This window comes from Pipistrellus hanaki (assembly GCF_964339955.1).
Source record: "Pipistrellus hanaki genome assembly, chromosome: 19".
Taxonomy (NCBI): domain Eukaryota; kingdom Metazoa; phylum Chordata; class Mammalia; order Chiroptera; family Vespertilionidae; genus Pipistrellus; species Pipistrellus hanaki.
The window spans coordinates 1,561,904-1,587,906 of NC_140521.1; the positions used below are offsets into that span (position 1 = coordinate 1,561,904).

Consider the following 26,003-nt stretch of genomic DNA (forward strand, 5'->3'; position numbering starts at 1 on the left):
TCCGTCAATGAGACAGATGATCAGAAGGTGTCAAGTCAGCGACTGAAAAACAGAATCATCTGAGAAGTCCCACTTTGCAAGCCGGGCCCAGCAGGAGAAGGACAGAAAGTGCTGGGACCCGATGGAAGTGCCACCGCGGCCGCTGACAGCAGAGCCGCGTCAGGGCGGCGTTTGGCGAGAACGCGCTGAGCGTGAGCTGGAGCTGCGGCAGCAATGCCACGAGCACCAGGCCCCCGGGGCAGGGGAACGGCTGGCACTGTCCTGGTTAACACTTGCTGGTGATTTCGGGATAACCACAGCAGAAAACAACACGGCCTCAGAAAAGTGATGGCAGGTGCTTCCTCATATTACAGGACTTTATCAGAGAAATACTGCACTTACGGCCGAAACCGGTTTGGCTCAGTGGATAGAGCGTCGGCTTGGGGACTGAAGGGTCCCGGGTTCGATTCCGGTCAAGGGCATGTACCTTGGTTGCGGGCACATCCCCAGTAGGGGGTGTGCAAGAGGCAGCTGATCGATGACTCTCTCTCATCGATGTTTCTAACTCTTTATCTCTCTCCTTTCCTCTCTGTACAAAATCAATAAAATATATTAAAAAAAAAAAAAATACTGCACTTACGTATTCTGACATGATATTATCATTATTACTGTCTTTTCTTTCAATGTCAGATCAAACCCATAACCCTTCAGTGAGGGGGCCGGCACCACTGAGCCATGGGCCAGGGCTAATAAATACTTTTTAAATGGATGGAACTATTCAGTTTCGTTGGGGTGCGTGTGCGTGTGCTTGTGCGTGTGCGTGCGTGCGTTGTGTGTGTGTGTGTGTGTGTGTGTGTGTGTGTATGAATCAGGGCCATAGGATTTCTATAGAATCTGAAAGCTACAACAGAGGGAATCAGAGGGAAAAGTAACCCAGGAGCTAAAAGGCTTGGGAAGCTGGCTGGGTCTCAGAGAAAGCAGCAGCACCATCGCCGAAGCCCCAGAATTTCTCCCCGCGAAGGAGGTGGCACACGATTACCTGAGATGGCCTTGGCCGTCTCCATGGCGGGCACTCTGGGCAGCGCGGCCGGGCGGCTGGTGGAGGGCGTCCTCAGCAGGTGCTCTGCAAAGCGGCACCGTGAGACCCGGCACTGGCGGCCCAGGCCCACGGCGGCCGCCTCACCCCGCTCCCCGCCCAGCGCACCCACGGCGCCCACACGAAGCCGCTCCACAGACGCGGACACGGGTTTCATTTCTAGGGATGGCACATCGGACACGGACGCCAGTGCTTCCAAATCACCAGCTGCCGCTTCCCTCTGGGATGCGATTCAACACTGGAAGATGCTCTGGCACCTGGACCTCCACAGCACACACCGCACCGAGGCCTGGCCCGTGCCCACCGACAGCGGGTGAGGAGCCTCCACCCAGGCAGCCCGGCCGGGAGGGAGCTGCTCAGAGGCGGAGTGACCGCGCTCCCAGCGGGGGGAGGCCCAGCGCGCTGCAGGACACGGGCCGGCCGCGGCAGAGGGAGCGGAGTGGGGACAGGACTTCAGCAGACACGCAGGCCAGGCAGGGACTCCCTGGGTGAGAATGAGGCCCGCCTGGCTGACACAGGCTCCCGGGAAGCAGAGGCGGGGCAGGAAGGGGCTGGGAGGGAGCACGGGGCTGGCTGGAGAGGCCTCGGGGCCTGGCGGGTGGACTTCCGTCTGAGGGCAACCAGGAAGCCTGGGCACCTGAGCACAGGCCAGGCCGCGGTCAGATACGGGCGCGCGGCGGGCGGCCTCGCCTTGTCCCCCCTCCCCTGCTCTCCAAACAGGCTGGGGACGGAGCTCTGGAGTCCTGGGCACGGGTGCAAGCTGTGCCCGTCTCCCGCCCGTCTCCCGCCCTCCTGAGCTCGGCTGCCCTGCAGGCCTAGGCAAACGCTGCACCCTGTGGTGGGAGCCCCCACACAGACCAGCACACCCCGACCGCGGCGACAGGCCGACCCGCTGTGGCCAGGCCAGGCCCACAGCCCAGGGCAGAGACGGGCTCCGCCTGGTCGGGGTGGATCGGGGACGTGGGAACAGGAAGAGGAGAACCCCCCTTCAGGAAGACTATGGGTCTCAGGGAGCAATCAAGTCCCTCCAGCAAACACTCCTTCCAAAGGGAAAAGGTAAGCTTTCCCACAAGAGAAGGTCACTCAGACCTCTTCCTAAGAACTGACAACGTAGCCAACGCTCCCTCCCCTAACACCACGATGTCCAAAGTGAGGCACGTGGCACTCTCTCAAGGCCAGCACATCTTTATCTTAATATTTATTCTCCGAGCATGAGGCACATGTGGCTGTCATTACTACCTGGAGGGAAAGGATGAACTTGCTTTAAAAAAAAAAAAAAATATTTCTATTGATGTCAGAGAGGAAGGGAGGAGGAGAGAGAGAGAGACATCCATGATGAGAGAATCACGGATCGGCTGCCTCCAGCCTGCCCCACACCGGGGACCGAGCCCGCAGCCCAGGCCTGTGCCCTGACCGGGAATCGAACGCTGGCCTCCTGGTTCCTAGGTCGATGCTCAGCCACGGAGCCACGCGGCCGGTAGCTGACTTTTTAGTGAAGACAGGACCTCCATGGCCGGGAGCCATCCCTTCCTCCTGGTCACGGCACACAGGCCGCTGCGCGAAAAGCTACCAGCGCCCCCGGGAGCCGGAGCCCCACAGGAAGGGCGCCCTACGCGCCCAGGCTGGCAGACAGGAGAGCCGGCAGCACCGGAAGCGGTGGGGAACTCCAAGCACGTTTTTTACTTTGATCAATTTTCCATGTTACCATTACGAAACCGCTCATCTCCCTAAACCCTTCCTCTCCCCAGAACACAGCCAAGAAAGCGAAAACAAAGCCCTCGGAGACAACGAATCAGACGGCGTGTCAGCGGAGGCCGGGCCTGTCATGCCCGCAGGCACAGTGCTCCTCCTCCGGCACCGCACACGGTGGGCACACCACCGAACGCAGCTCACGGGTGTGCCGCCGACCCCTTTGCCAATCGCTGGCCACTGCACGTCTAAGGACTCACACTGGGCTCACGCAGGCTGCCGCCAGGGCCCGGAGCGCTCTCACCGAGGAGCACGGGTGCTCAGAGGCACTGCTACGGCCGGAACCATCCGTCCGCTGCAGAGCGGAGGCTCCATCGGTCCATCCCTCCTCAGGAAGCACCCCTGTGTTACGGTGCGCGTGGCAGGCAGGAGAGAGTCCACTTTACAGTCAGGGCCTGCCGCCAGATGGAGCACTTAGTCCACGCACTAAACAGGAACCATTGGGTGCCCACCACGTGGCAGGCGCTGGGGTTGGTACAAAGGTCAGAGATGGGAAAACAGGAGCAGCGAACTTGCCCTCATGGAACTCGGAGTTTAGAGCAGAAGCCAGACATTTAAAAAATCATTCCAAGGCCCTAGCCGGGTTGGCTCAGTGGGTAGAGCGCTGGCCTTCGGACTAACGGGTCCCAGGCTCAATTCTGGTCAAGGGCACATGGCCAGGTTGCGGGCTTGATCCCCAGTGGGGGGCATGCAGGAGGCAGCCAATTACTGATTCTCTCATCATTGATGTTTCTCTCTCTCTCTCTCTCTCTCTCTCTCTCTCTCTCTCTCTCTCTCTCTGAAATCCATAGAAATATATTTTAAAAATGCAGCCTGGGAAGGAGCCCTGACCACAAGGGGAGGAGACCGGCCCGGGCTGGGTGCGGGAGAGCTGTGGGAAGACGGGCAGCCTTCACAAGCGGCTGGACCTCACCATCGCCTGGACCTCACCATCGGCCTCCCTTCTTCTGAGGAGCAACCACAGCGAGCACAGCGATGGACACGGGGCTGGGAGTCAGACCACCCAGGCCCACTGCTCAGTAACGACCTGACCTGCACTAAGCAGCTTTGTGAGGCCTCACTGTTAGCATCTGCAAAATGGGGTAACAATCCAGACACCCCAGAAGACTATGCACACACAGGGCCCAGCAACAGCAACTCTCTATCCTTACCAGGACGGACGAGGGAGTTGTCTCCCAAGATGCCCTTACTAATAACTAACCCCCCGTTTGTATTAAGACACATCATTAATAAAGTCCTGATGGAGATGTACACCAGACTGGCTGTCACGCAGGAACAGAGGAAGGACCCTGTAGTTGGCCGAAGGGCCAGAATCACAGTGAGTAACGGAAGGGCCAGAACCACAGTGAGTAACGGAGGGGAACACAGCATCGCAGAGCAGTACCTTGCACGGGGAGTTCCCCGTAGTTTGGTCTCTTATCCGCCAGGGAAGCCAGGGGTTTGGACGTGGAAATTGGTCCGCTTATGGAATGTCTCTGAAATCACAAAATAACACGGTCAGCGGTAGGTCAGGCCCGGAGCTGGGACACACAAAGAAAGCGGCAGAGAGGAAACAGTTACAAATTTGCACAATCCCTTCCCAACTATAAGGCGGCGACCAGCTCGCTTAGCGAGACACACGCAGAACACCCGTGGGGCAGGGCTGCACACGCAGTGCGTGTCCGGGGCTGTTCACTCGCCATTAGAGCGTTTCAGGCTAATACAACGGACGCTGCCAGCCTTCATCTCGATCACACCTGCTCCCCAGCACGCTGGGGGGATCGCACTGTGCCTCACGGGAATCAGCTGCTCCCCGCCCCCACGGACACGCGTGCCGATGGCTGGGAGGAAGGCCCGCCTGCCGGAGGCTGGGCCTGGCTCGGGCGCAGGCACTCACCTGCATGGGGGAGACGGCGGCCGCGGGCGGCGTCTTCATCGGACTCGGGCTCAGCGGGGTGCGGGGCATGGCGGCCGCATTAGGGCTCGGCACTGGGGACACAAACAACAACGAGGGCCTGAGAAACGCCCCGGGGAGCGGGAGCTCCTGTGGCTGCCCCGGCGGGTCACTAGCGAACCGGTGCCCCCGCTCCCGGGAGGCTGTGCGGGCCGACGCCGCCTCCCGGGATGCTGAGCGGAGGGACGAGGTTTGGTGTCGGACACGAGGCGTCAGGAACCACCTCCGTGCCCAGGGAGGACACAGTGTGAACAGCGGGGAGGAAGGGCCAGGCTGACGTGACACACCGGAAGCTCCTAGGCACAGACCAGGCGCTCCAAGTCACAGGCCGTGTGGAGACACAGCTCTGTGTGGGGCCAGGCCCGGGTCTGAGACCGAGATCTCCGGAGCTGAGGCCCCCCCGAAGCCCGTTAAAAACACCCTCAGGGAGCCGCACAGTGGTTCTCTGAGTCTGATGGGACGCAGAACGCAAGGCGACAGGAACATGGAGCCGGACCGGGGAACACGCGGTGAGGGAGCAGGACGGCCGGCCCCGGCACACGGGGGCCCTCACCTTGGGACGCGCTGTCGAAGGACTTGATGAGGGTTTTGACCGTGGGGGTGGGCTCCGAGGAGGTGGAGGACCTTCTGCTCAGCCCCATGCCCTGCCTCAGGGCCGCCAAGTCTCTCTCCACTGCGTTCATGTAGTTGTACACCCGGCCTCGCTCCTCCTCCTGCCTGGGAACGGCATTGAAATCGGGCATTTTACACATATGCCGGACGATACAAACTCCCCCTCCCACCGAACAGCATTAAGCGGTATCAGTTTAAAATAAAAAAAATGCTATCAGTTGAGCAGAGTAAACCGGGAGGTTTAATATTCTCATTTGCTTGGTAAATTCCAGGAAATGGTATTTAAATCTTTCTATCAGGCTATCCTAAATACGTTAAGTAACCAACAGTTTCCATTTTCATCGGAGTGAGTGCAAGGTGAGGACATGAGTGATCAATTAGCAATAACACGGGAGGCGGGCCGGCCGAAACTCTGCCTCCGAGCTGGGGACCTCAGGTCCTGGGCTGCTGAGAAGGCCTGGGCCCTCGGAGTCCGGGAACTTCCAGCACGGACAGGTCACCCAGACTGGCTCCAGCCACATGCCATGCGCAGAGAAATACAGAGAAATGAAATCAAAGCACATGCTTTTAAAATAACGTTTAAAACACTGCTGCAGGCTCCAAACAGAATTTCTGAAAGGAAAAAACAGAGACTGAGCCCGTATCAGTAACACGAGTCTCTGGATGCCCAGAGCGCTGATCGTGAGTCATCTAAAAATCAATGGCACTTCGTTCCGGGCCGGCTCCGGGCCTCTGAGCTCACACACAAGTTTTCATGGGGATGAAATTTCAGCTGCAGAGTTTGTACATGTCACGCAACTATCAAGCCAGTTAGCAAAAATGAAGCCAGTCCGTAGGAACATTTCTCACTTGGCTCTTTTTTTTATTATGTTTTCAAAAATTAAAAAAAATATTAGTAAGAACAGTAGTGTTTTAATATTTTTGCATATCTCTTCAATGTCTGGCTCAATAAAATACCGCTGGGTGCTCATTTCTTATATATCCGATCAATTGCGAAGGGAAAAAAGTAAGCTTTGCACAGATATGTAATTGGAAAAGGAAAGGAAATTTTAATGATATTGAAATCATTCTGGTTTTGTTTTTTTAGATAACTGTGGCTATTCTTCCTTGATGGTACACCAAAATGCATTAAGTGGTAATTACTTAAAAGTTAGCTGCTGCCTGCTGGCATGGCTCAGTGGTTGACCGTCGACCCATGAACCAAGAGGTCACTGGTTCGATTCCCAGGCAGGGAACAGGCCCGAGTGGAGGGCTCGATCCCCAGGGCGGGGCTTGCAGGAGGCAGCTGACCCATGATTCCCTCTCAGCACTGATGTTCCTATCTCTTTCTCCCTCTCCCTTTCCTCTCTGACATCAATACAATGTAATTTAACAAAAGAACACATGCCCTCCTCCAGGGGTGTGATTATGGACACGGACGGTTCTGGAAGATCCATGTGGATGCACTCTGTCACAGGCGCCATATAGGAGGCCGGGAAAGTAGGATAACGTCTACCAGCTCCAAGCTCAGCCATCCCAGCGTCAAACCCCCAGTTCTCTCCATGCCACCACACGACAAAACTGGGGTGTATTGAAACATACGGTCACAACTGGATTCTCCAAACATACTTGCGGGACTTTATTTCTTCCAGCTCCTTTGTGAGCTTCTCGTTTTTCTCCTGAGCCTCGTGTAGCCGGCGCTTCAGGTCCCCAATCTCCTCCTGGGCTTCCGACTTAATGTCGTTGGCAATGACCACTGCCGTCTGGAGGTCAGCCTGGAACTGCCGCCATTCCGCAGACTCTTCCTACGGGGAAACGCTGAATTGTTACTTCCAACGGAGAGCAATGAGAGCTCATTTAAAAACAATCAAGTGTGTTTACCATGAGGTTGCTGTAATGCACCGTCCTAAATGATGATAAATTTCTTTTAAATCCCAGAGAATTGCTATTACCTATAGCTAATAGATAATGTGATTATTATGTCTGAACTTCTTAACGAGGAGAACATTTTCTGGCTATCTGTCTACTGAGGCATCGAACATCTAAAAAATGCTCAACAAATATCAGTGACGGTAACGTCATGTCTTCCTTCCTCATTCCAATTTCAAAGCAAGTCTTAGGCAAATAAACATACATAGTGCTTCACCTCAGAACGGCTCAGGAAGGTAGGTAAGTGATGTGTGAACCACAGTGAAAAGTCACAGAGTGAGAGACACTATAAATATCCTGGCATCAAAAACTAACAGGGGAAAAACCAAAAGGAAAGGAAAAGGAAGAGGAAGCCAGAAGAGAAACACTGAACTCAACCCCGGCAGACACCGTCTGAGGGACAAAGAGGGAAGCTGAGGAGCTGGACGGCCCCCGCTTCCCACAGCCACGGAGGATGCGGGTGTGGCTGGGGGAGGGGGCCTCCCCAGGGCATCACCTCGCCCCCTGCAGCACGGGCACTGCCGCTGCCCGCTGCCCAGCTCCACGAAGACTCACACAGCCTGCCAAGGGTGCGTCCCAATTAACAGCTAACCCCCTTTCTCTCCAAAAGACAGCACGTGCTTCTTAAACCCATCTTTTTATATAAATATTTTTACTGATTTCAAAGAGGAAGTGAAAGGGAGAGAGAGAGAGAAACATCAATGACGACGAGAGAATCAGCGATCGGCTGCCTCCCGCACGCCCTCCACTGGGGATGGGGTCCCCAAACCGGGCACATGCCCTGACTGGGAATCGAACCCTGACCTCCTGGTTCAAAGGTCGATGCTCAACCGCTGAGCCATGCCAGCCGGGCTTAAATCCATCTTTCTAAAATTACCACTAATGAAAAAAATAAAAAAATAAAAAAAAATAAAATAAAATAAAATTACCACTAATGAGTTCTAGGACATTTCCCCCCCCCAGAATCTAGTACCAGTCCCAATTTTAAATAATGGCATTTGCTTTCTGCTCCAAGCCTAGTGGGCTCAACATTATAACTGTATTTGGAGCTCATCATGAACGTTAACATGGTCAGTAACTACCCTAGAATTCACTTTCAGAAAAGTCTGCTTTCTAACCCGGTTACACATGAAGACTGAGCCTACCCGGAGCCTCCTGTGCAGGGTCTTGATTTCTCTCTCCATGTCATGTTTCTGGTCCTGGAGTTTCTTAACCGTGTCTGAAACGATCACAGAAGTGTACGTGTTTATTCTCCGAGGTGTACTCCAAAGGAATAACAGAAAGGGAGGAGGTGATTACATACGGCACTCAGAAACAGCCCTTTTATTTTAATACACAGCGCTAAAGGAAAAAGCCATGTTCACTCCAAGGATGAACCAGTATTACTTTCTAGAGAAAATGTCAAGTTTAAATCAGTTTCTGGATCACTTCCTTCCTCAACGCCTTCATTCTGAAACAAGAAGTTCAGACAATCAATTGTTAGAAACACGCATATTATTGGCTCACACACAATCAAAACAACACCGGCTGCTATTTCAATGTGAACTTTTAATCACAAAGGTTATTAATATAAAGCAAGCATAACTTTATACACTGGAATAAATGGCAGAAAAGTGGTGAACTGATACAATTTTTACAAACTCAATTATGTAATACCATGGGGAGCTCCTACTTCCATTAATTTAGGAGTCTTTTTACAAAAGGAAGAAACATATTTATAAAGTAAATCAATACTTGTTATTTCTTGCATAATACGAATGTTCTTCCAACAACTCCACTCGCTGTACATGTTTAATGAGCACTGGAAGGCAAGGGCCACACTAGTTGGAGCGGGGGAGCCAGCGTCCCTGGACCCAGAAATGTCTGGGGAGGCCCCATTCTACTGAGCCTCCGCTCCAAAACCTATGCTTCAGGCGAGAGGCCTCAGCAGGCGCCACGCTGGTGACGGCCGCTTAATCAATTCCATTCATTTCTTTGTCCTTTTCCTTCGCTCTTTGTCCTCCTTCTCTTTCTCCACATTAACGGCCACAGAATGCACATAACCACTGGTCTAAAAAGATTATCCTTCTACACCCAACACCACATACCTATCACTGTCGTGTCCGGTTCCTTTCAATAGAAGAGACGCTGGCGGCCGGGGGCCACATTTGGGAAGAATAGAGCGCACTAAGTGTCTCTAGGGAATCTGATTTAAATTTACAAGTCATAATGTATGGCCACATTTAGGAAGAATAAAGCGCACTAAGTGTCTCTAGGGGATCTGATTTAAATTTACAAGTCATAATGTATCTTCACAGAGAGTTAAAAATGGCCGCAGGCCCGGCCAGTGTGGCTCCATGGGTTGATCATCGTCCCTCGCACTAAGAGGTCACGGGGGGCGTGCAGGAGGAGGTCGATAGATGTTTCTCTCTCATCAGTTTCTCTCTCTCCCGCCCCTCTCCTCCCTCTAAAAAATCAATGAGGACTGATCACCACCAACACAAGCGACAGCAGGCTTTTCCTCCTTAGAATCGAAGGAGTCTGTGCTAAGCTTTTGTCTTGAAAACTAGTGCGGCCCCGCTCCGGATCACACCAGGACAGCATGTCCTCCGTCCGGGAGCCTCTGACTGCAGTTCCCGTCGCAGCTTCCTAGTGTGAGGACACTGCCACCTGCTGTCCCCCTTCAAAGCAACATGAAACTCTGTTAGCAAAGGACAGAACTACTAGGATCTCGTTTTCAAATGACCAGTAACTCAATTTTACAACCCCATTTTTTTTTGGTTTTTTTTTAGAAACCAGGTAAATAGCTGTTCTCACTGTGATGAGACCATTCTGCTCTGGACAATTGTGGGCACTGTCCTGCCCACTTAACAGTGGGGTTCGTCATCCTTCCTTCACCAGGCAAACCAAGGACAATAGCCAGTGCCATGCCCGTCATTCCTGCAGTGCTGCTGGGCAGCCACCGCTGGCACGGGACCAACCTCTGACCGGGGGGAGGGAACATGTAAGCTCACAAGCAAACTTCCATGCCCTCCAATTCAAGGAACCCTCAGTACTGACACCAGTGCGGTCACCCTCCGATCCTCAGGCTGCGCCCAGGGGCATCAGGTGCCATTTCAAGAGGGAGGACAGGAGGAGCCAGTGAAACACCGCGCCTCGGGGCAGGGAGAGGCACAGCGCATCCGGCCAGTGGCTTAACCCCAAACCGGATTCCTGATGTGCAGAGAGGACACAGGTGGGCTTCACACCAACTACTGACTACTTCTGTTTTCAATTTTTGTTTTACTCATTTTTACTTTCCTGGAAAAAACGTGGATATAACTTTCCCCCTTGATTCTAAAAGTAATACGTGCTAACCGCAAAATCTTAAAAGCAGAAAAGGGTAACAAAAATAGATGACCCATAATTAGATTTGGTCTATATCCTTCCAGACTTCCCTTTTTTAAAAGAAAAATGGGATTACACCATCACACTGCTTTAAAAGCCTTTCTACTTCGCAGGTTAGGGAGGCCTTTGGCAAACACAGACAGGCCTGCGGCACCATTCTGACGGCTGTGCTGGTATTCCAGGGACTGGATATGCCAGGATTTGTTTTAGCAACTTCCTGGTAACGAAGTTAGAATGGCTCTAGTTTTTGCCATACACACCACGAGTGCCTTTACATGACTGTAACATGAAGACACATCGCTGGAAGAGGAGGGGTGACAAAGGACCAGTGAGACTGTGTCAGAGCAGTTGCATTTTAGGTGTCATGGGTCTACACTGACTGTCCACTGGTTCAGTTAAACGCACACACACACAAAACACTGCCAAGTATCACATTAAAACGGTCAAGTCCCAGTAGTTGGTGCTGACAATACCATTCTTGCAGTATTTCTGCACACTGGAACTTTTCATTTCAGAAAAACTGGAAGAGAAACTATATAGCGAAATAATTTATTCAGAATTTTCAGCCATTCTTTAATTAAAACCCATACGATGTAATGTAATTGTATTGTGGCGATGATTTATAAAGTTTCGGCACAGGAATCCCGATCATTTAACATTCTTCTAGTGATTACCACAAGGTGTCGCTCTTCCCACGTTCAAATCAAAAGTCTTATGGGAGGAAATCCCGGATTCAAACCAGCAGCCTTTTGGTGCTCGTGATGATGCCCGACCACTGAGCCACACCAGCCAGAGCTCTATCCCTAATTTTTTCCTAACCGCTTTAAGGATATGCATCGTGGTCCCTTACTCCTAAATATTTAGTATGTGGTTCCCAAGAATAGGGACATTCATTTATAAGACACATACAGTAACCAAGTTCATAAATTTATGCTGATATGTTCATCTAATCTGCCATCCACATTCCAATTCTGTCATAATTTCCATTATATCATTTCCCCTTGAAGCAGTGGACCCCATCTAGGCACAGGCACTGCATTTAACTGTCCCATCACCTGAGCCTCCTCTATTCCAGTGCTCTTCCATCGCTGTCTGCTCTGACACCGGCGTATTGTAGGAACACAGCACCCCCACTCCTGTCCTTAGTAAAACCTGCCTCATTTTTGTCTGTTTCTCTCTGATTCATTGAAGAATGAGGCCTTGCTGAGTGGCCCGTATCTACGCCGCGGTCACGGACAGGATCGCCCTGATAAAATGCAGCCCAGTTTTCCACTGAAGAATTCCTGTGGTTTCTTTCTCTCACGCGCAACATAATCAACAGACTGTGGGAAGGTTTTAAGATCGTGAAGCTTCTGTTTCGTCAAACTTTCCCACACAAATCTTTGTACTATTTTTGCCACTTTTTTATAAATCTGAAGCAACTGCAAAAATAGTTCTTAAAAACTTTGATTTTTAAAAAGCAACTTAAAATCTGAGTCTCAGTTCCATCAGATTATAAGACCCCCACGGTAGGGAGGAAAATCAGACAAACAAGCCTGCGATGTAGGCACAGGATTGTGAAGGAGCAGTGCCTTTTCGTCACGGTGTCCTTGCAATCACTGGAAATAGATAACAAATCCCTTTTCCTAAGATCTAGAAAATAATAACCCCATAAGCTTCTTGCGGAAATAATTTTCCATAACTAAGCACGGTTTTAACGTAACACTTCTGCTTAAAAGTTCTTCAAAAAAGCCAAGACCGGTTTGGCTCAGTGAATAAAGCGTCGGCCTGCGGACTGAAAGGTCCCGGGTTCGATTCCGGTCAAGGGCATGTACCTTGGTTGCGGGCACATCCCCAGTGGAGAGGGTGCAGGAGGCAGCTAATTGATGTTTCTCTCTCATCGATGTTTCTGACTCTATCCCTCTCTCTTCCTCTCTGTAAAAAATCAATAAAATATATATTTTTTAAAAGTTCTTCAAAACAAAACACACGGCCTGCAAACCAGCAGCTACCGTGTGGCCTACGCTTCCCCACACGCACATCTCTGCGGGCCGCTCTGCCGCTGCTCCTGCCTCTGAGGCGCTGCTGTCAGAATTACTGACCGCATTTTGTCACCGGCTGTAAACGGCCCGCGGCCACGGTGGGCAGGGCAGGGCGGGAAGGTGAGGCGCCCGTCACTTACTCTCTAGGTCGGAAAGGATGAGGTTGTCGTGCAGCTTCACGGCTCGATGCTGCTCCACTTCGTCTTCGAGCTCAAAAATGGTCTCTTTCATGTCGCTCCTTTCCGTCTCCTTTTCTTCGAGCTCCGATCTTAATTTTTCCAATGTCATGTTCAACTCTTCTATCTGCTTCTTAGCTTCTTCTTGGAAGGCTCTGTATTCGTCTTCTACCTGCAGGAGATGGATGGGGCAGGGGGAGAGGTGAGAGCTGGGTTCCGATACACTCTGGGCTGAGTGCGCACCGCGGCCGAGGGCGGCCCAGTGCGGCTGCTCTGTGTGCACTGAGATGACCCGCATGACAAACACCTGGTCACAAGCACGAAGATGCCCTCTACCACACAACTCCGTGTGATACACGGAGGACATTGTCACTACGTCGCTGGCTGAAATCACGTTGGCAAATCACTGAGTTTAACTAGATTATTTAGGAGGAAATTCTGGGAATTTTCCCTCCTCCAAAGTTTGGGCTGAAGGCATGCATTCGATTAATGGTTAACATGCTCTCCCACAGAAACGGTCCCTTTGATGGCAGTTTCAGTATCAAATAATGTAAACAAACAAACAAACAAAAATTCCCCAAATACTGTCATTGCAAAGCATTAGTTCAACCTGAGAACGGAAAGGTCCCAGGTTCGATTCCAGTCAAGGGCACGTGTCCAGGTTGTGGGCTCGATCCCCAGTGGGGGCCGTGCAGGAGGCAGCCAATCCATGATTCTCTCTCATCATGGATATTTCTCTCTCTCTCTTCCTTTCTTTCTGAAATCAATAATAAATATATATATATATATATATATATATATATATATATATATATAAAATTTTAAAAAATATATATTTTATTGATTGTGTACAGAGAGGAAGGGAGAGAGATAGAGAGTTAGAAACATCGATGAGGGAGAGTCATCGATCAGCTGCCTCTTGCACACCCCCTACTGGGGATGCGCCTGCAACCAAGGTACATGCCCTTGACCGGAATCGAACCCAGGACCCCTCAGTCCCCAAGCCGACGCTCTATCCTCTGAGCCAAACCGGTTTCGGCAAAATATATATATTTTTTAAAAGAATACTTTTCCTTCTACCCCAATGAAAGGAAACCACCCTCAGACTTTAAGCGTATCAGCTTAACATAAAGCTAAAGAGCCCTGGCTGGTGTGCTCAGTGGTTAGAGCGTCGACCCAGGCACCAAAGGGCCCCGGGCTGGACTGCCGGTCATGGCATGCACCTGGGTTGCAGGTTCAATCCCCGGCCCCAGTTGGGGCAGGTGTGCAGGAGGCAACCGCTCAGTGTCTCTCTCTCACATGATGTTTTTACCCCCTTTCACCCCTACCCCACCTCGCCCCTCTACTCCCTCTGAAGATCAATGGGAAGAGTGCCCGCGGGTGAGGCCCGATGCCCCCCGGCGGCGATGCCGGCTCTCGGCGATCCCGGAGGCAGTACCTTGGCGATGGCGTCCTGCAGCCGGTTGGCATCGTTCCGGGTGTGAGCCAGGTCCTCCTGCAGGCTGCTGGCCAGAGCCTCTGCCTTCTCCTTGTCCAGCCGGACGCTCTCCAGGAGATCCTGGATGTCGGTCTTGTCTCCCGCGTTGTGGATGGAGTACAGCTCCGCCACCTTCTGCTTCTCGTTCTCCAGCTGGGCCTTGAGGCGGTTCATCTCGATCTGGTCGCCGGCCACGGTGGCCTTGTACTCCTCCAGCGCGGCCGCCAGCGCCGCCTTGCCCTTCTGCTCCGACTCCACCAGGCGCTCCATGTGGTGGTTGCGCTCCTTGAGGGCCCCGATCATCTCCTGGGCCTCCTTGTTGTCCTGCTCCGCCATCTTCAGGGTGTTGCTCAGGTGCTGCTGGACGCCCAGCAGCTGCTCCCGCTCAAAGCGGCCGTTCTCCGCCAGGTCCACGTAGCGCTGCTCCAGCTCCAGGTAGCGGCCGCTCTTGACGTCCTCGTCGATGACGTAGGCGACGTGGTGCTCGTCCAGGAGGGAGCGCAAGTACTCGATCTGCCGGCCGAAGTGCTCCAGCTTGTCGCTCTGCTGGCACAGCGACTCCATGAGGATCACCTTCTCCTCGCCCAGCCGCTCGTTCTCGCTGTTGAGCTCCTGGGTGATCTGCTGCAGGTCGGCCAGCTCCTGCAGCGTGGCCTGCAGCTCCTCGCTCGTGCTGTGCTGGTTCTCCTCCATCTGGTGGATGCGCTCCGTCAGGCAGGCCACGGACACCTCGCTGGCGTTCCCGCTGCTGCCCTTGCGGGAGCGCTCGGTGCTGGGCGCGCCCTCCGACTCCGAGGACGAGGGCGCGTCCAGGGCGTCGTCGCTGGAGGTGAGCGGCTGGTACACCTCGCTGCACTCGCTGTCCAGGTTGTCCATGGAGTTGCTGTGCTGATGGTCCATGAGCGTGTTTTCGTCCTGGCTCAGGAGGTCCTCCACGGAGCCCGGGGCGGAGCCCTCCACCGACGAGGCGAGCGTGCCCCCGCCGTCGCTCTGGCTCCCAGGGGCCATCTCGGGGCTCAGGGACTGGTAGCCGAACAGCTTCTCCGAGTTGTCCAGCCTCTGCTCCAGGGAGAAGCCCAGCGCGTTCAGCCTGTCCTTCAGCATCCGGTTCTCGTTCTTGAGCTGGTTGAGCTCCTCCCGGATGGCCGCGTTCTGCTCCTGCAGCTGCAGCAGCGTGGACTCCACGTCGGTGGGCGGGTGGGCGGCCAGGGCCTCCTTCGCCTCGGCCTTCTCCTCGCCCTCGGAGTGCTCCTCGCCGAGGCCCAGCTGGGCGCGCATGTCTCGGAGCTCGCTCCGCAGGTGCAGGATCTCCACGTCCTTGGTCTTGGCCAGCGAGAGCAGGTCCTTCACCTTGGCCTCCAGCGCGGCCTTGTCGCTGATCTGATTGTCCGACTTGGACTTGCTCATGCGGACGTCGCCCTCGGCGGCCGCGCGGCTGCGGGAGCGCTTGGGCAGGGCCGCGTCCCCGGCCCCCTGGCCCGCGGACGACAGCTTTCTGCTCGGGTTCGCCCGCGGCCGCTCCCGCAGCCTCTCTCGGGCGGAACTGGGTTCTTTGTTGCCTGTGGATGCGCTACGCTTGGTTGAAGAAGTTGTGCCTACATGTTTAAAGACAAAGGATTGAAGGCACAGTTATTGGCGGGCACAGAGGACTGGAGTGGAGGACACGGTGCCTGTGCACCGGCCGGCAGCTCCACCGGGCGGACCCGACCCCCGTCCCCCGCGCGGCGCCCACCTGCGCTGCCTTTGGGCTTGCTCTCCACGGAGCTCATGGCGGGGGCCGAGGCCAAAGGCGCTGAGGAAGGACAGGTGCTCTTCTTCCCTCTGACACCGTTCGTCACGCTCACCCCTCCAGCCATGCCGGCAAGCAGGTCATCGCTGCTCTTGGTCTGCGGGCAACACGAAGTCAGAATGAACCGACAGGACGAAGCAAGATAAATTGTACTTTCAGACGAAATAAGCTCCTGACTTACGCTGAGTTCAAGAGTTCTACAAAGACTTTCTAACTGTTAGCAAGCGGTGTAGCATACGTGTAACAGACAGAATTTCTCAACTGGTTTCCAAACAATCACACTTCTCTCTAAAGTGAAGGAATCGTATCTGTGATCGTATATGTACCTAACATGTTATGAGAGCCCACTGTGTGCTCACAGTGTCAGCTTCATGAGGGACAAGAAAGGGACACGTCCCCTATTCCTCTGTCATCCAGGACGTGACTGTGAACAGAGGCCCTGTGAGCGATGCCACCTGGGCCATCTCAGGAACCTTCTGGAATGCCACTGGGAGTGCCACCTGCAATTTCTAGAGAGAAATACCAACGAGAATCAGAAATAATCTGCATGCTCTTAAATGATCCAATAATGAAGCCAACACCTAAAAAAAGTATTCTGAAAATTTTTCTTAGGTTATCAGATTTTTAGTAGTCTGATTTAAGCCAAAAGTGAAAGATGTGTTTAGAGGCCTGGATCGGATAGAAATAAAAACGAGGTATTCTATGGTTAGAGGGAGGCTGTCAGTCTAAATTAGGGGTGTCGAACTCAATCAGAGAAGGAGCCAAAATCTAAAATCCAGCCTAAATCGCGGGCCGAATGGTTTACTGAACAGTCATAAACTGACAATGTCATAAACTGACAGCGGAGTGCAGTGATGACAGCGCGGTGCGGGCCACATTGCAAGGCCTGGCGGGCTGGATTTGGCCCGCGGGCCTTGTGTTTGATACATGTGGTCTAAATGATCGTGCTACCTGAGAAAGACCATTTGTAGCATTCGTTTATACTTTGTACAGATGCCTGGAAAGTATCCGCTTTTCAAAAACCCCACAAACGACTCTGAACTGTTTCTGTTTCTCCCAGAAATGAGAGAGAACACAAGCATTTTTCTTGTTTCCTCAATAAAAAAAATAAAAAGTTCTGGGCAACTAAGGTGAAGGCAGTCAGTCACCTGATTGATGCGGTTTTCTGTCTGGAAACATGCTTCCCTTAGAAAACCATAATTAATCCATTTCTAGGAATTAGATCGGTTCATAAGTAAAACAATTTCTACCGTCTCTTCCCATTCTAAATGTCAGTGATTCCACGTGGGATAGATCTGATCTCATCATTCAATTATGAAAACTATTCATAGTAGTACCATTAGGTAGGTCAATCTGTCTTACTAAAAAAGAGGCAGAAAAAGGATTAATGTTTTAAATGCATTACACAGAAATTAGATTTGGTATTTAGGGTTGTCATATTATGAAAAATCTAGGCTATATAATAAGGGAGGGGGATAGTGCATTATTCATTAATGATTGTTCATATTCTTTAAGACTAATTTTGTTGCCCTGGCTGATTTGGCTCAGTGGACAGAGCGTCGGCCTGCGGACTGAAGGCTCGATTCCAGTCAAGGGCATCTGCCTGGGTTGCGGGCCCGATCCCCAGAGTGGGGCGTGCAGGAGGCAGCCGATCCATGATTCTCTTTCCCTTCCTCTCTGAAATCAATAAAAATGTATTTAAAAAAAGACTAGTTCTGTTAAAACCGGTCACTGACTTGGAGGGTGAACATGCCACACAGTGTGCAGTGATGCGTCGTAGAATTGTGCACCGTGAACCTGTGTGGCTTTGGCAACCTGTCACCCAAACATACCGTTAGCTCCTTACACTACTAAAAGATATGATCACAAACCATCGCCGAGAGTCATCAGGATTAGGTAGATTCTAGCTGAGGTAACTGCAGCTTAATTCCCAGCTACCGACTGTGAGAAACGCCTCCCTCAGAGCCAGCAGGAAGCGCCTCACTGCTCCCGGGAGGAGCATGAGCGGAACAGAAGCGCAGGCCGGTGGGAAACCGTCCCTCCACTGGCTGTGACGAAGAATGAGGTAAACCGAGGCCCCAGACGTCACAGCGGCCGGACCATTTCCCCAGACTCCCGGGAAATGACAGCAGCGCCTCATTTACTGTTTGCAAAAGCGAGCTGCTCTGGGTCAGAGTCCCTGCCCGCTCCACTCCAGTAGGTCTGGCCCCAGACAGCATCTGAGAAACAGGTATTAACTCTGACTCATCCACACCGGACGGACGCAGTGATGCGGTGTCCACGGGAGGGAATGAGCAGGCGGGCAGTGTTTAAATGCTTAAAAGCCAGACGCTTCGTTCGTTTGGTCAATCGTCAGTGCCCCGGCAGTTACAGGATCCAAGCTGTGGGAGGTATCTGTCTGCTAGAGAACCAGTGAAATCTGAACGCTTAGAAACATAAAATAACACCTCAGCGTGTGGGTCTCCAAGCCCTTAGTTTTTCTTTAACTTTTCTGTTCATTGTCAGTTTTCCTCTTCGCTTCAATTTCTATTCAAGACTGACTCCTCCTCTCTGAAGTCAGAGCAGCTGCTCCAGGCGGGGTGAGTGTCCCCAATAGCCTCCTCTCCTCTCTGACCTCCCCAGACTCACACGCAGACTCACACAGCCCGCGCTCACAGCAGGGCCCCGCCCGGGACGGCTGGCAGGCGCTGGCACACGGCAGGCGCTGGCACACGGCAGGGGCGGCTCCGCTCTGCGGTGGAGGCCACTCGCCGCTCAGGCAGCTCCTGCAGCCCCGTGCCAGCCTCGGGAGACCGGCCCGCCTGCCAGGGGCGCTCCCCGGGGAGCCTCAGACGCCGCCGCCGCCGCCGATAAGGAGGCAGCGGAAGGCAGTGGCGAGTCCAAAGCCAGTGTCTCAACCTGTTCTTCCAGGCACGGAAGCCACAGGGCACCCCGGCTCCACGCCGAGGGCGCCCCGGAAACCGAGGAACCAGTTAGGCCGGAAGCTGCCAGCGGCCTCCGCGGAAGAGGAGCCCTCGCTCCGCGGGAGTAGCTCAGCCCGGGAGTAGCTCAGCCCGGTGCCGGTGCCGGTGCTGGTGCCGGTGCAGACGTAGGTGGGGCCTACGCCGGAGCCACCCCCAGGCCACAGGACCCGCAGCTCCCCGGGCAGCAGCGCGGAGAGGGTCTGGGGCACCCGAGCCGCGGAGTAAGTGTGGGTGACTCACCTCCACCCGTTACTAAACAGACTCCCCGGGGCAGACTGTGCCTCCACTCACACCGGCAGAGCCCGCATGAGGCTCAGTGGCTTGTCTCATGAATAAGCCGACTATCTGGTTTCACTCAGTGAGCCACACACACCACGGGAGTCCCGACTGAACTCTCCTCACAGGCCATGCGCTCCAGCGCCAGCAGAGGGCGAGCCCTCCATGCTTCCTGATAAACCGAGCACCGCCCCCCCAAAGGCGGGCTCCCGGCCGCAGGGTACCTTAGACAGCGCTGCAGCCGCCCCGGGTTTGGCCAGTTTGCCGCCTGCAGACGCTGAAGAGCTGTTCTCAGGTTTGGTCTTTTCCACGGTTTGCGGTTTGCTTATCCCAGACACCTTAGGCACTGAGCCGACACTCCTGCTTGCTTTCTTCATTCTGGGCTGCCTCTTCGAGATGCATTTACAAGCAAACCTGCGGAGAGAGACGGCATGCTGAGCACAGAGCAGAGAAGGCGCCTTGGGGTACCTGTTGCAGAGTTTTACTCGGTGACAAATAAAAATGACCGAAAGCTAGTCGCAGCTACAGGAAATAGGAGTTGAAACATGCTTAGACTTATTAACGCCCCTCATTTGCAAGGCTTCCTTCTTGAATGTGACAAATTTGGAATGATTCTAATTTAATACAATTCACGTTAACTTCTAGCGAGATTCTATGTGACAGGCTCTGTGCTGGCACGCAGTCAGGAGGGCTGGGGCAAGCTCGGCTTTGACACACAAGCTGTGACCTGTGTGACCTGTGTGACCTGCGTGACCATCGGCAAATCACTATGAATCTTTGCAACTCTGCCTCCTGTCCTAGAGCGGGGAGCGGTGACCCTAGCTTGGGGTCCCCCCACAGAGCACGCGCACCACGGGAAAGAGCAGCCTCGGGACACGCTCCTCCAGAAGCCGTGGCACCAGGGATCACGTGCCAGGAAGACAGTGCCACCAGCTGAGCTCAGGGGCGGCCATTCAGTTCGGCGATTCAGACACTCCACCTCCAAGCCTCCACCCAGGACGCCCCCCAGTGGGGCTTCGGAAATAACGCCGAAAGCGCCTGAAGAATTTCTCTCCGCTGCCACCGGTGTCCGCTCACCTCGGAACCCTCTGAACTCCAGCTTCCTCGGGAGTGGAATGGGCCGGTACCCAGACCACCCACCTCAGGAGAATGTGGAGGGTGGAGTGAAATAACAAGCCTTCGGTGCCCAGCAGGGGGGCAGCCCACAGGGAGGCCGGAGTAAAAGTAAGCCAGCGTGAGTTATAGCATTTATATCACTCGCCGCATGCCCCGAGTATGAGTAACGCCTTGTTAAAATAATGCAGCCGCTCAAAGGACACTTTGTGAGAGAAACTCCTTATGATACGACATGACTAAGGGTTGTTTTTACTTACTACTTACATTAAATTATACACCGCGGTGCGCAGATGTCAACAAACAGCACTTGCTTCTGGTTCTTTCCCACTGGAAATTATAGATCAGGAAATACTGAAAATACATGGTAGGGAACTCACTGGGACAATAATCAAGAGGCCGGGGCTGCGGTCAGGCCTGCGTGGCTGAGGGCAAGGCACGCTAATGACGCCGAGCCTCGGTTACAAGGCGGGAGGAGCTGTTAGGATCTTCCTTCCAGAAATTCAAAAAGTCTATCTTACAACTTGTGCTCCAGAACCAGAAGTCAAAAGATTTTTTTAAAAAGAAATTGCTTATTAGTTATGATTGTTTATGCCCATAATATCTCATTAAAAACCCAAAAAGGGTTTTGACCCAACCAATTCATCTCTATATTCATCAAACATTCATCACTATAATTTTATCAAACATTCATCTCTATAATTTCACAAACTCCATATTTAAGGTGTAGGGATCGTGTTAAAATTATAAACTAAGGACAGACTTAAAACACTGAGAAGGAATCACAGAGTCAAAAGAAAACCAAAGTTTAGCAAATTCGCTACATTAGAGTCAGTAAATAAATGTTGCTAAATGAATCAAAACCAATGCCCAATCTGATAAAAACACATGTACCACAAAAACCAAGCAGCCCCGCCGGTGTGGCTCAGTGGTTGAGCGTCGACCCATGAACCAGGAGGTCAGTCCTCCTTCTGAACTACAACCGCTGACAAGCGGATGCGAGAAAGAAGGAGCCAGTTACCCAGCAACAGACACCCAAAGCCCAACTCCATCCCACCGGTTACGCAACAGAAAAGCCACCCAACTAACGTGTGCTTTCTCTCTACTGGACGAGCTTCAGCACAAGGAAGCATTCACCCGAACTGGACGCTCCCCGGATTCTCCTCCCTGTGCTGTCCACAGAGTAAAACAAACCCTAAGCTCATACCAAGATCTCCGACCGTTTCAGGAGCGTCTTGTCTCGGTAAAACACGGCGTTCAGCCGTTAACGACTAACAATGCTTCACATTCCAGACGAGTGACAGGGCCACAGAATTCCTGGCCACAGCGCACCAACGATTATTCCAGATTTAGTCCGAAGCAATCGGTCCCCAAGTTCAAAATCCCAGAATGCGAGCAATGTCGAGTCTCCCCTGGCCACGCCCTCTTCGGCCGCGGCCCTGGCTATTTATAAGCCGAGAGAACGGCTGCTCAGGATGCTGCACACGGCGGCGCACGCGCAGGTTTTGGCAGACGGTTATAAACTCGCACAAGGCTGTGTTCGTAAAGTGAGCCGTCGACCGTATTTTTAATTTAAAACGTCAATTTGATCTATTTGTATATTTATAACAAACTGATCTGAAATACAAAATGAAACTTTTTATTTTGTATTTCACTAAAAACGCTTTCAAATAAGCTCACCATTTTAGGTTGTTTTGTTGCCTAAAGCACGGCCAGCCCCGCTCCCCTGGGCAGGCACCACTCCAGGCCCCGGAGCTTCCTCGCTGGCCTAGGACACAGCGGGGTCTGCAAAGGCGAACTCCGCCCCCCGCCCCCTCCACAGCTCGCCCACTCCGGGGGCTCCCCTCCGGGGCGGCCTGACAGTGAGAGCGCACAGGGCTCAGACGTGTAAAAAGGACGGGTGTGTCCTGGCTCACGGCAGCCCTCCTCTGTGCCCACCACCCTGAGAGGAAGCAGCACAGCTGGATCCGTACCAGGGCCTCCAGATGTGCTCTCTGCCTCATCCCGGGCACCACCAGGCCTCCTCCACTCTGCAGCACGGCCCACCTGCCGGCCCCGTCCGGTAACGCCCGGTGCCCGCCTCAGGCCGAATGCCCCCGTGGCCAGCAGGCTGCCCTCAGACCCGGTCCACACAGACAGACGGCACTCCTGGGCCGGCGGCCCTCGCCCCGGAGCCCAGGCCCGTCCTCCTGGCGGCATGCCTCGGCACAGGCCTCCTCCCTGGCTCGGGGGCCACAGGGCTGCTCTGGGGGGGCTCGGGCCGAACAAGCAGTCACTGTCCGTGAACCCACAGCACCTGGGCGTCCTGTCCCCGCTTCACCTGACGGCTCTCGCCCTGGCACATCGCTCCTCACACAGGAGAAAGGAAAGCGGCGGCAGAGGAGGGAGTACGGGGCACAAGGAATAATACACACGGCGAATCACAACCAAAGAATGTAGGAAGAAGTGCCACAACCAGCAGGAATGGGAAGCCGAAGGCCTTTGCTTGGCAGCCGGTCCCGCAGGAAACAGCCTGGCCCCCTCCGCCAGCCTCACTCAGAGCAGCCGCCCTGTGCCAGCCCCTCCCCCTGGTCCCTGCCGCTCATCCAACTGGCACACTATCCCCACCCAATGCCCACTCACTGCCCCCACCCCCCGGCAGCTTTCTGTCTGTGGAAGCTCCTGCTTCCAGGCACACCCTCTGGTTGGCTCCAATACTTTTTTATAAAAATTAAAATTAAAAAAGGGGCCATTTCAAAGGACAGGTACAGCTCAGTCCCCATGGTGCCACCTCCCAGCTGGCCCCTCAGGAAGGCCCGGCCCCGGAGGAACTTTCCAGCACTGAGGACCCGCAGGGCCGTGTACACACCCCTGCACAGGCCTCCGGTCACAGACGCTGTGCGCGGCCGGGCAGGACCAGTGCCGCAGCCTGTCATTCCGTGTCGCACAGAGGACGGAGCCACGGCCAGGAGAGCAGAGCAGCGCGGAGGAGAGAGGCCGGACCCCGGAAGACACCACCGTGAACTCCCGCCGGGCACAGGCCGGAGGCCGGCGGGTGAGGGAGAGGGCAGAAAAGAGGAAAGCGGCGGAAAGCACTTCCTTCCGAGTTCAGCATGGCCCGGGCCACGCTTCCTTGTGAAAGTGCTGAGAACACACACAACTCATTACACGGACTCTGCGCCGGCTCTTCCCCGGCTCAGGAACTCTCAGCGGCCCCGGGAGGCGCGTTTCTTACATCCCGGCCTCACCGGCGACACGACCCCTGGCCCGTGTCCGCGCCGTGTCACCCCTTTCCGGTGCACGCCTCCGCCACGTGAGAGCTCCTCAGACACTCCAGGTACAGAGCGGCAATGCCTGCTGGGTTTCCATGTTCCGGGCACTGCGGGTCCTTCAACCGTAACGACCCGGATGCAATTAGCCTGTCATCAGTCACAGGAGCAGCCGGAAGGCCCCGCAGGCAGGTCACCAGCAGCTGCCCCGGGAGCCCCAGGCTATTCCCTGCCGGGCCTGGGGGGGGGGACAGACGCATGCCCAGTGAAGTTGGGGTGACAACGGAAGGTACTTGCCCTGTCAGGCACAAAACCTGGAATATTCCGTTCCCTAAACAAAGGAGTCTGTTCCCTCGGTTGCTCCCGGCCTGGTGCACTGGACTCCTGGCTCGGGGGCTCTCCCCGCTGCTTCCGGGCGTCTTCCCGCAGGCCTGGGCCTGGGAACCGTCACTACCCGGACCCTGACTGCACCGGCCGCACCGTGAGCACGCACTCCGGACACGGCTCCGGCTGTGGCTTTACCAAACCAGCTCCCCCCTGTGACCCGGACGGGGTACCACGCAATCACAACCACTCCCCATCCCACGTCTCGGGAAATCCTCTCTCCTCTCTCTCTCTCTCTCTCTCTCTCTCTCTCTCTCTCTCTCTCTCTCTCTCGGTATCCTAAGGCCCCACCCCCAGAACCCGGCGGGGAGGAGGCCAGCCGGGTCCCCACCAACACGCTGGCACATGCCCTCTGCCTGAGCAGCAGCAGCCGCAGGGACAGGGCCCAGGGCTCCCCGCAGAAACCGGGCTCAGTGTTCTTAGCCGGGCTCACCCACAAAGCAAGGAAGGTGAGAGCCGTTCTAACTGCCTCGGGGTGTGTGGCCGGACCGCGTTCAGTGGAAGGAACACTGAACTCAGGCTTCTCACCTGAGCCACTGCCGGTGCCGTGACATCCCCCAGTGCCGTCAGCGTGAACGGCACCAGCCTGGGAGTGCACTGGTTTTATAATTCATTCTGGAGCGCGTGTGGTGGGGAGGGAGAATCAAAGCCAAGGCAGGAAGAGGTAACGAAGAGTTCCGGTGCCGCTGGGGGCAGCTGGGGGGTCGATAGGGGGCAGCTGGGGGGTCGGTGGGGGGCAGCAGGAGGGTCGGTGGGGGGGGTTGATGGGGGCAGCTGGGGGGTTGATGGGGGCAGCTGGGGGATTGATGGGGGCAGCTGGGGGGTCGGTGGGGGGCAGCTGGGGGGCTGATGGGGGCAGCTGGGGGGTTGATGGGGGGCAGCTGGGGGGTCGATGGGGGCAGCTGGGGGGTCGATGGGGGGCAGCAGGGGGGTTGATGGGGGGCAGCTGGGGGGCTGATGGGGGGTTGATGGGGGGCAGCTGGGGGGTTGATGGGGGCAGCTGGGGGGTTGATGGGGGGCAGCTGGGGGTTGATGGGGGCAGCTGGGGGGCTGATGGGGGGGCAGCAGGGGGGTTGATGGGGGCAGCTGGGGGGCTAATGGGGGGCAGCAGGGGGGCTGATGGGGGGCAGCTGGGGGTTGATGGGGGCATACAAAATACATTGAATACAAAATAACATTGTATTCGTTATAGTGAAATTCTGGTTAGTAAATGATCTGCATTCCATCAGGATCCAGCTGGGGGGTCGATGGGGGCAGCTAGGGGATTGATGGGGGCAGCTGGGAGGCAGCTGGATGAAAAGGGGCCGCATACACCTGACAAGCTCACGAGAGGCCACTGCAGCCTCACAAACGAGACCGGAGGTCACCACCCAGGAGGGTCGGAAACTAAAACTTTCTAGCACTCGGTACACGGCGGCAGTCACGTCCTCGGGCGGCGCTTCCCTCTAACAAAGATTAATCTGCTCTTCCCCATCTCAGATAACACCGATAACATACCTCTGAAACAGCAGTGATCCCCCTCCCACCGCTCAGGGCAGAGGCACAACCCCCTCGTCACTGTCCTGTGACTGTTAGCTGTTCTAACTCACCAGAAAAGAAGGATGAGTCCTCTCTTACTTTTTACCCAGTCCCAGAGATTTCCCGGTTCTTCCCTCCCGCCTCCCCGACGGGTTTCACTAAGCCTCCCGCCGCTCTCGGATCCTGATGTGCAAAGTAAGCAGTCAAACTGCCATTTCCAGGCGAACTTTCTCAGTCCGTTGAGATTCTGCCTCCTGACAATTGTCAGTTTGACGCAAATAAACTCAAAAATTGTTCCAGGTTTGAATGTTTCTGTTGAGACATGAATATTCTCCACTAGATCTTCAGAAACGCTAGTTTTAACATAAACTTGAAGGCTGCAATTTTTTAAATCT

General features: G+C 54.3%; 1 protein-coding gene across 2 annotated transcripts in view; it reads right to left on the reverse strand.

The window, feature by feature from the left end:
- SPECC1L (sperm antigen with calponin homology and coiled-coil domains 1 like) overlaps positions 1 to 26,003 on the reverse strand; it is a 44,811-nt gene that overhangs the window by 14,089 nt on the left and 4,719 nt on the right. Inside the window, exons 1-11 of one of the 2 annotated variants that reach the window (XM_084867415.1) lie at positions 20,726 to 22,120; positions 19,570 to 19,759; positions 16,050 to 16,203; positions 14,279 to 15,912; positions 12,805 to 13,012; positions 8,423 to 8,496; positions 6,978 to 7,153; positions 5,311 to 5,474; positions 4,701 to 4,792; positions 4,209 to 4,299; positions 1,019 to 1,102 (exon numbers count right to left, since the gene is read on the reverse strand). In XM_084867415.1, the coding sequence (XP_084723541.1) occupies positions 1,019 to 1,102; positions 4,209 to 4,299; positions 4,701 to 4,792; positions 5,311 to 5,474; positions 6,978 to 7,153; positions 8,423 to 8,496; positions 12,805 to 13,012; positions 14,279 to 15,912; positions 16,050 to 16,203; positions 19,570 to 19,759; positions 20,726 to 20,727 (2,869 nt within the window). In that variant the 5' untranslated portion in view covers positions 20,728 to 22,120. Of the gene's footprint in view, positions 1 to 1,018; positions 1,103 to 4,208; positions 4,300 to 4,700; positions 4,793 to 5,310; positions 5,475 to 6,977; positions 7,154 to 8,422; positions 8,497 to 12,804; positions 13,013 to 14,278; positions 15,913 to 16,049; positions 16,204 to 19,569; positions 19,760 to 20,725; positions 22,121 to 26,003 lie in introns of those variants that run through there. The other variant, XM_084867416.1, reaches the window with a different exon arrangement.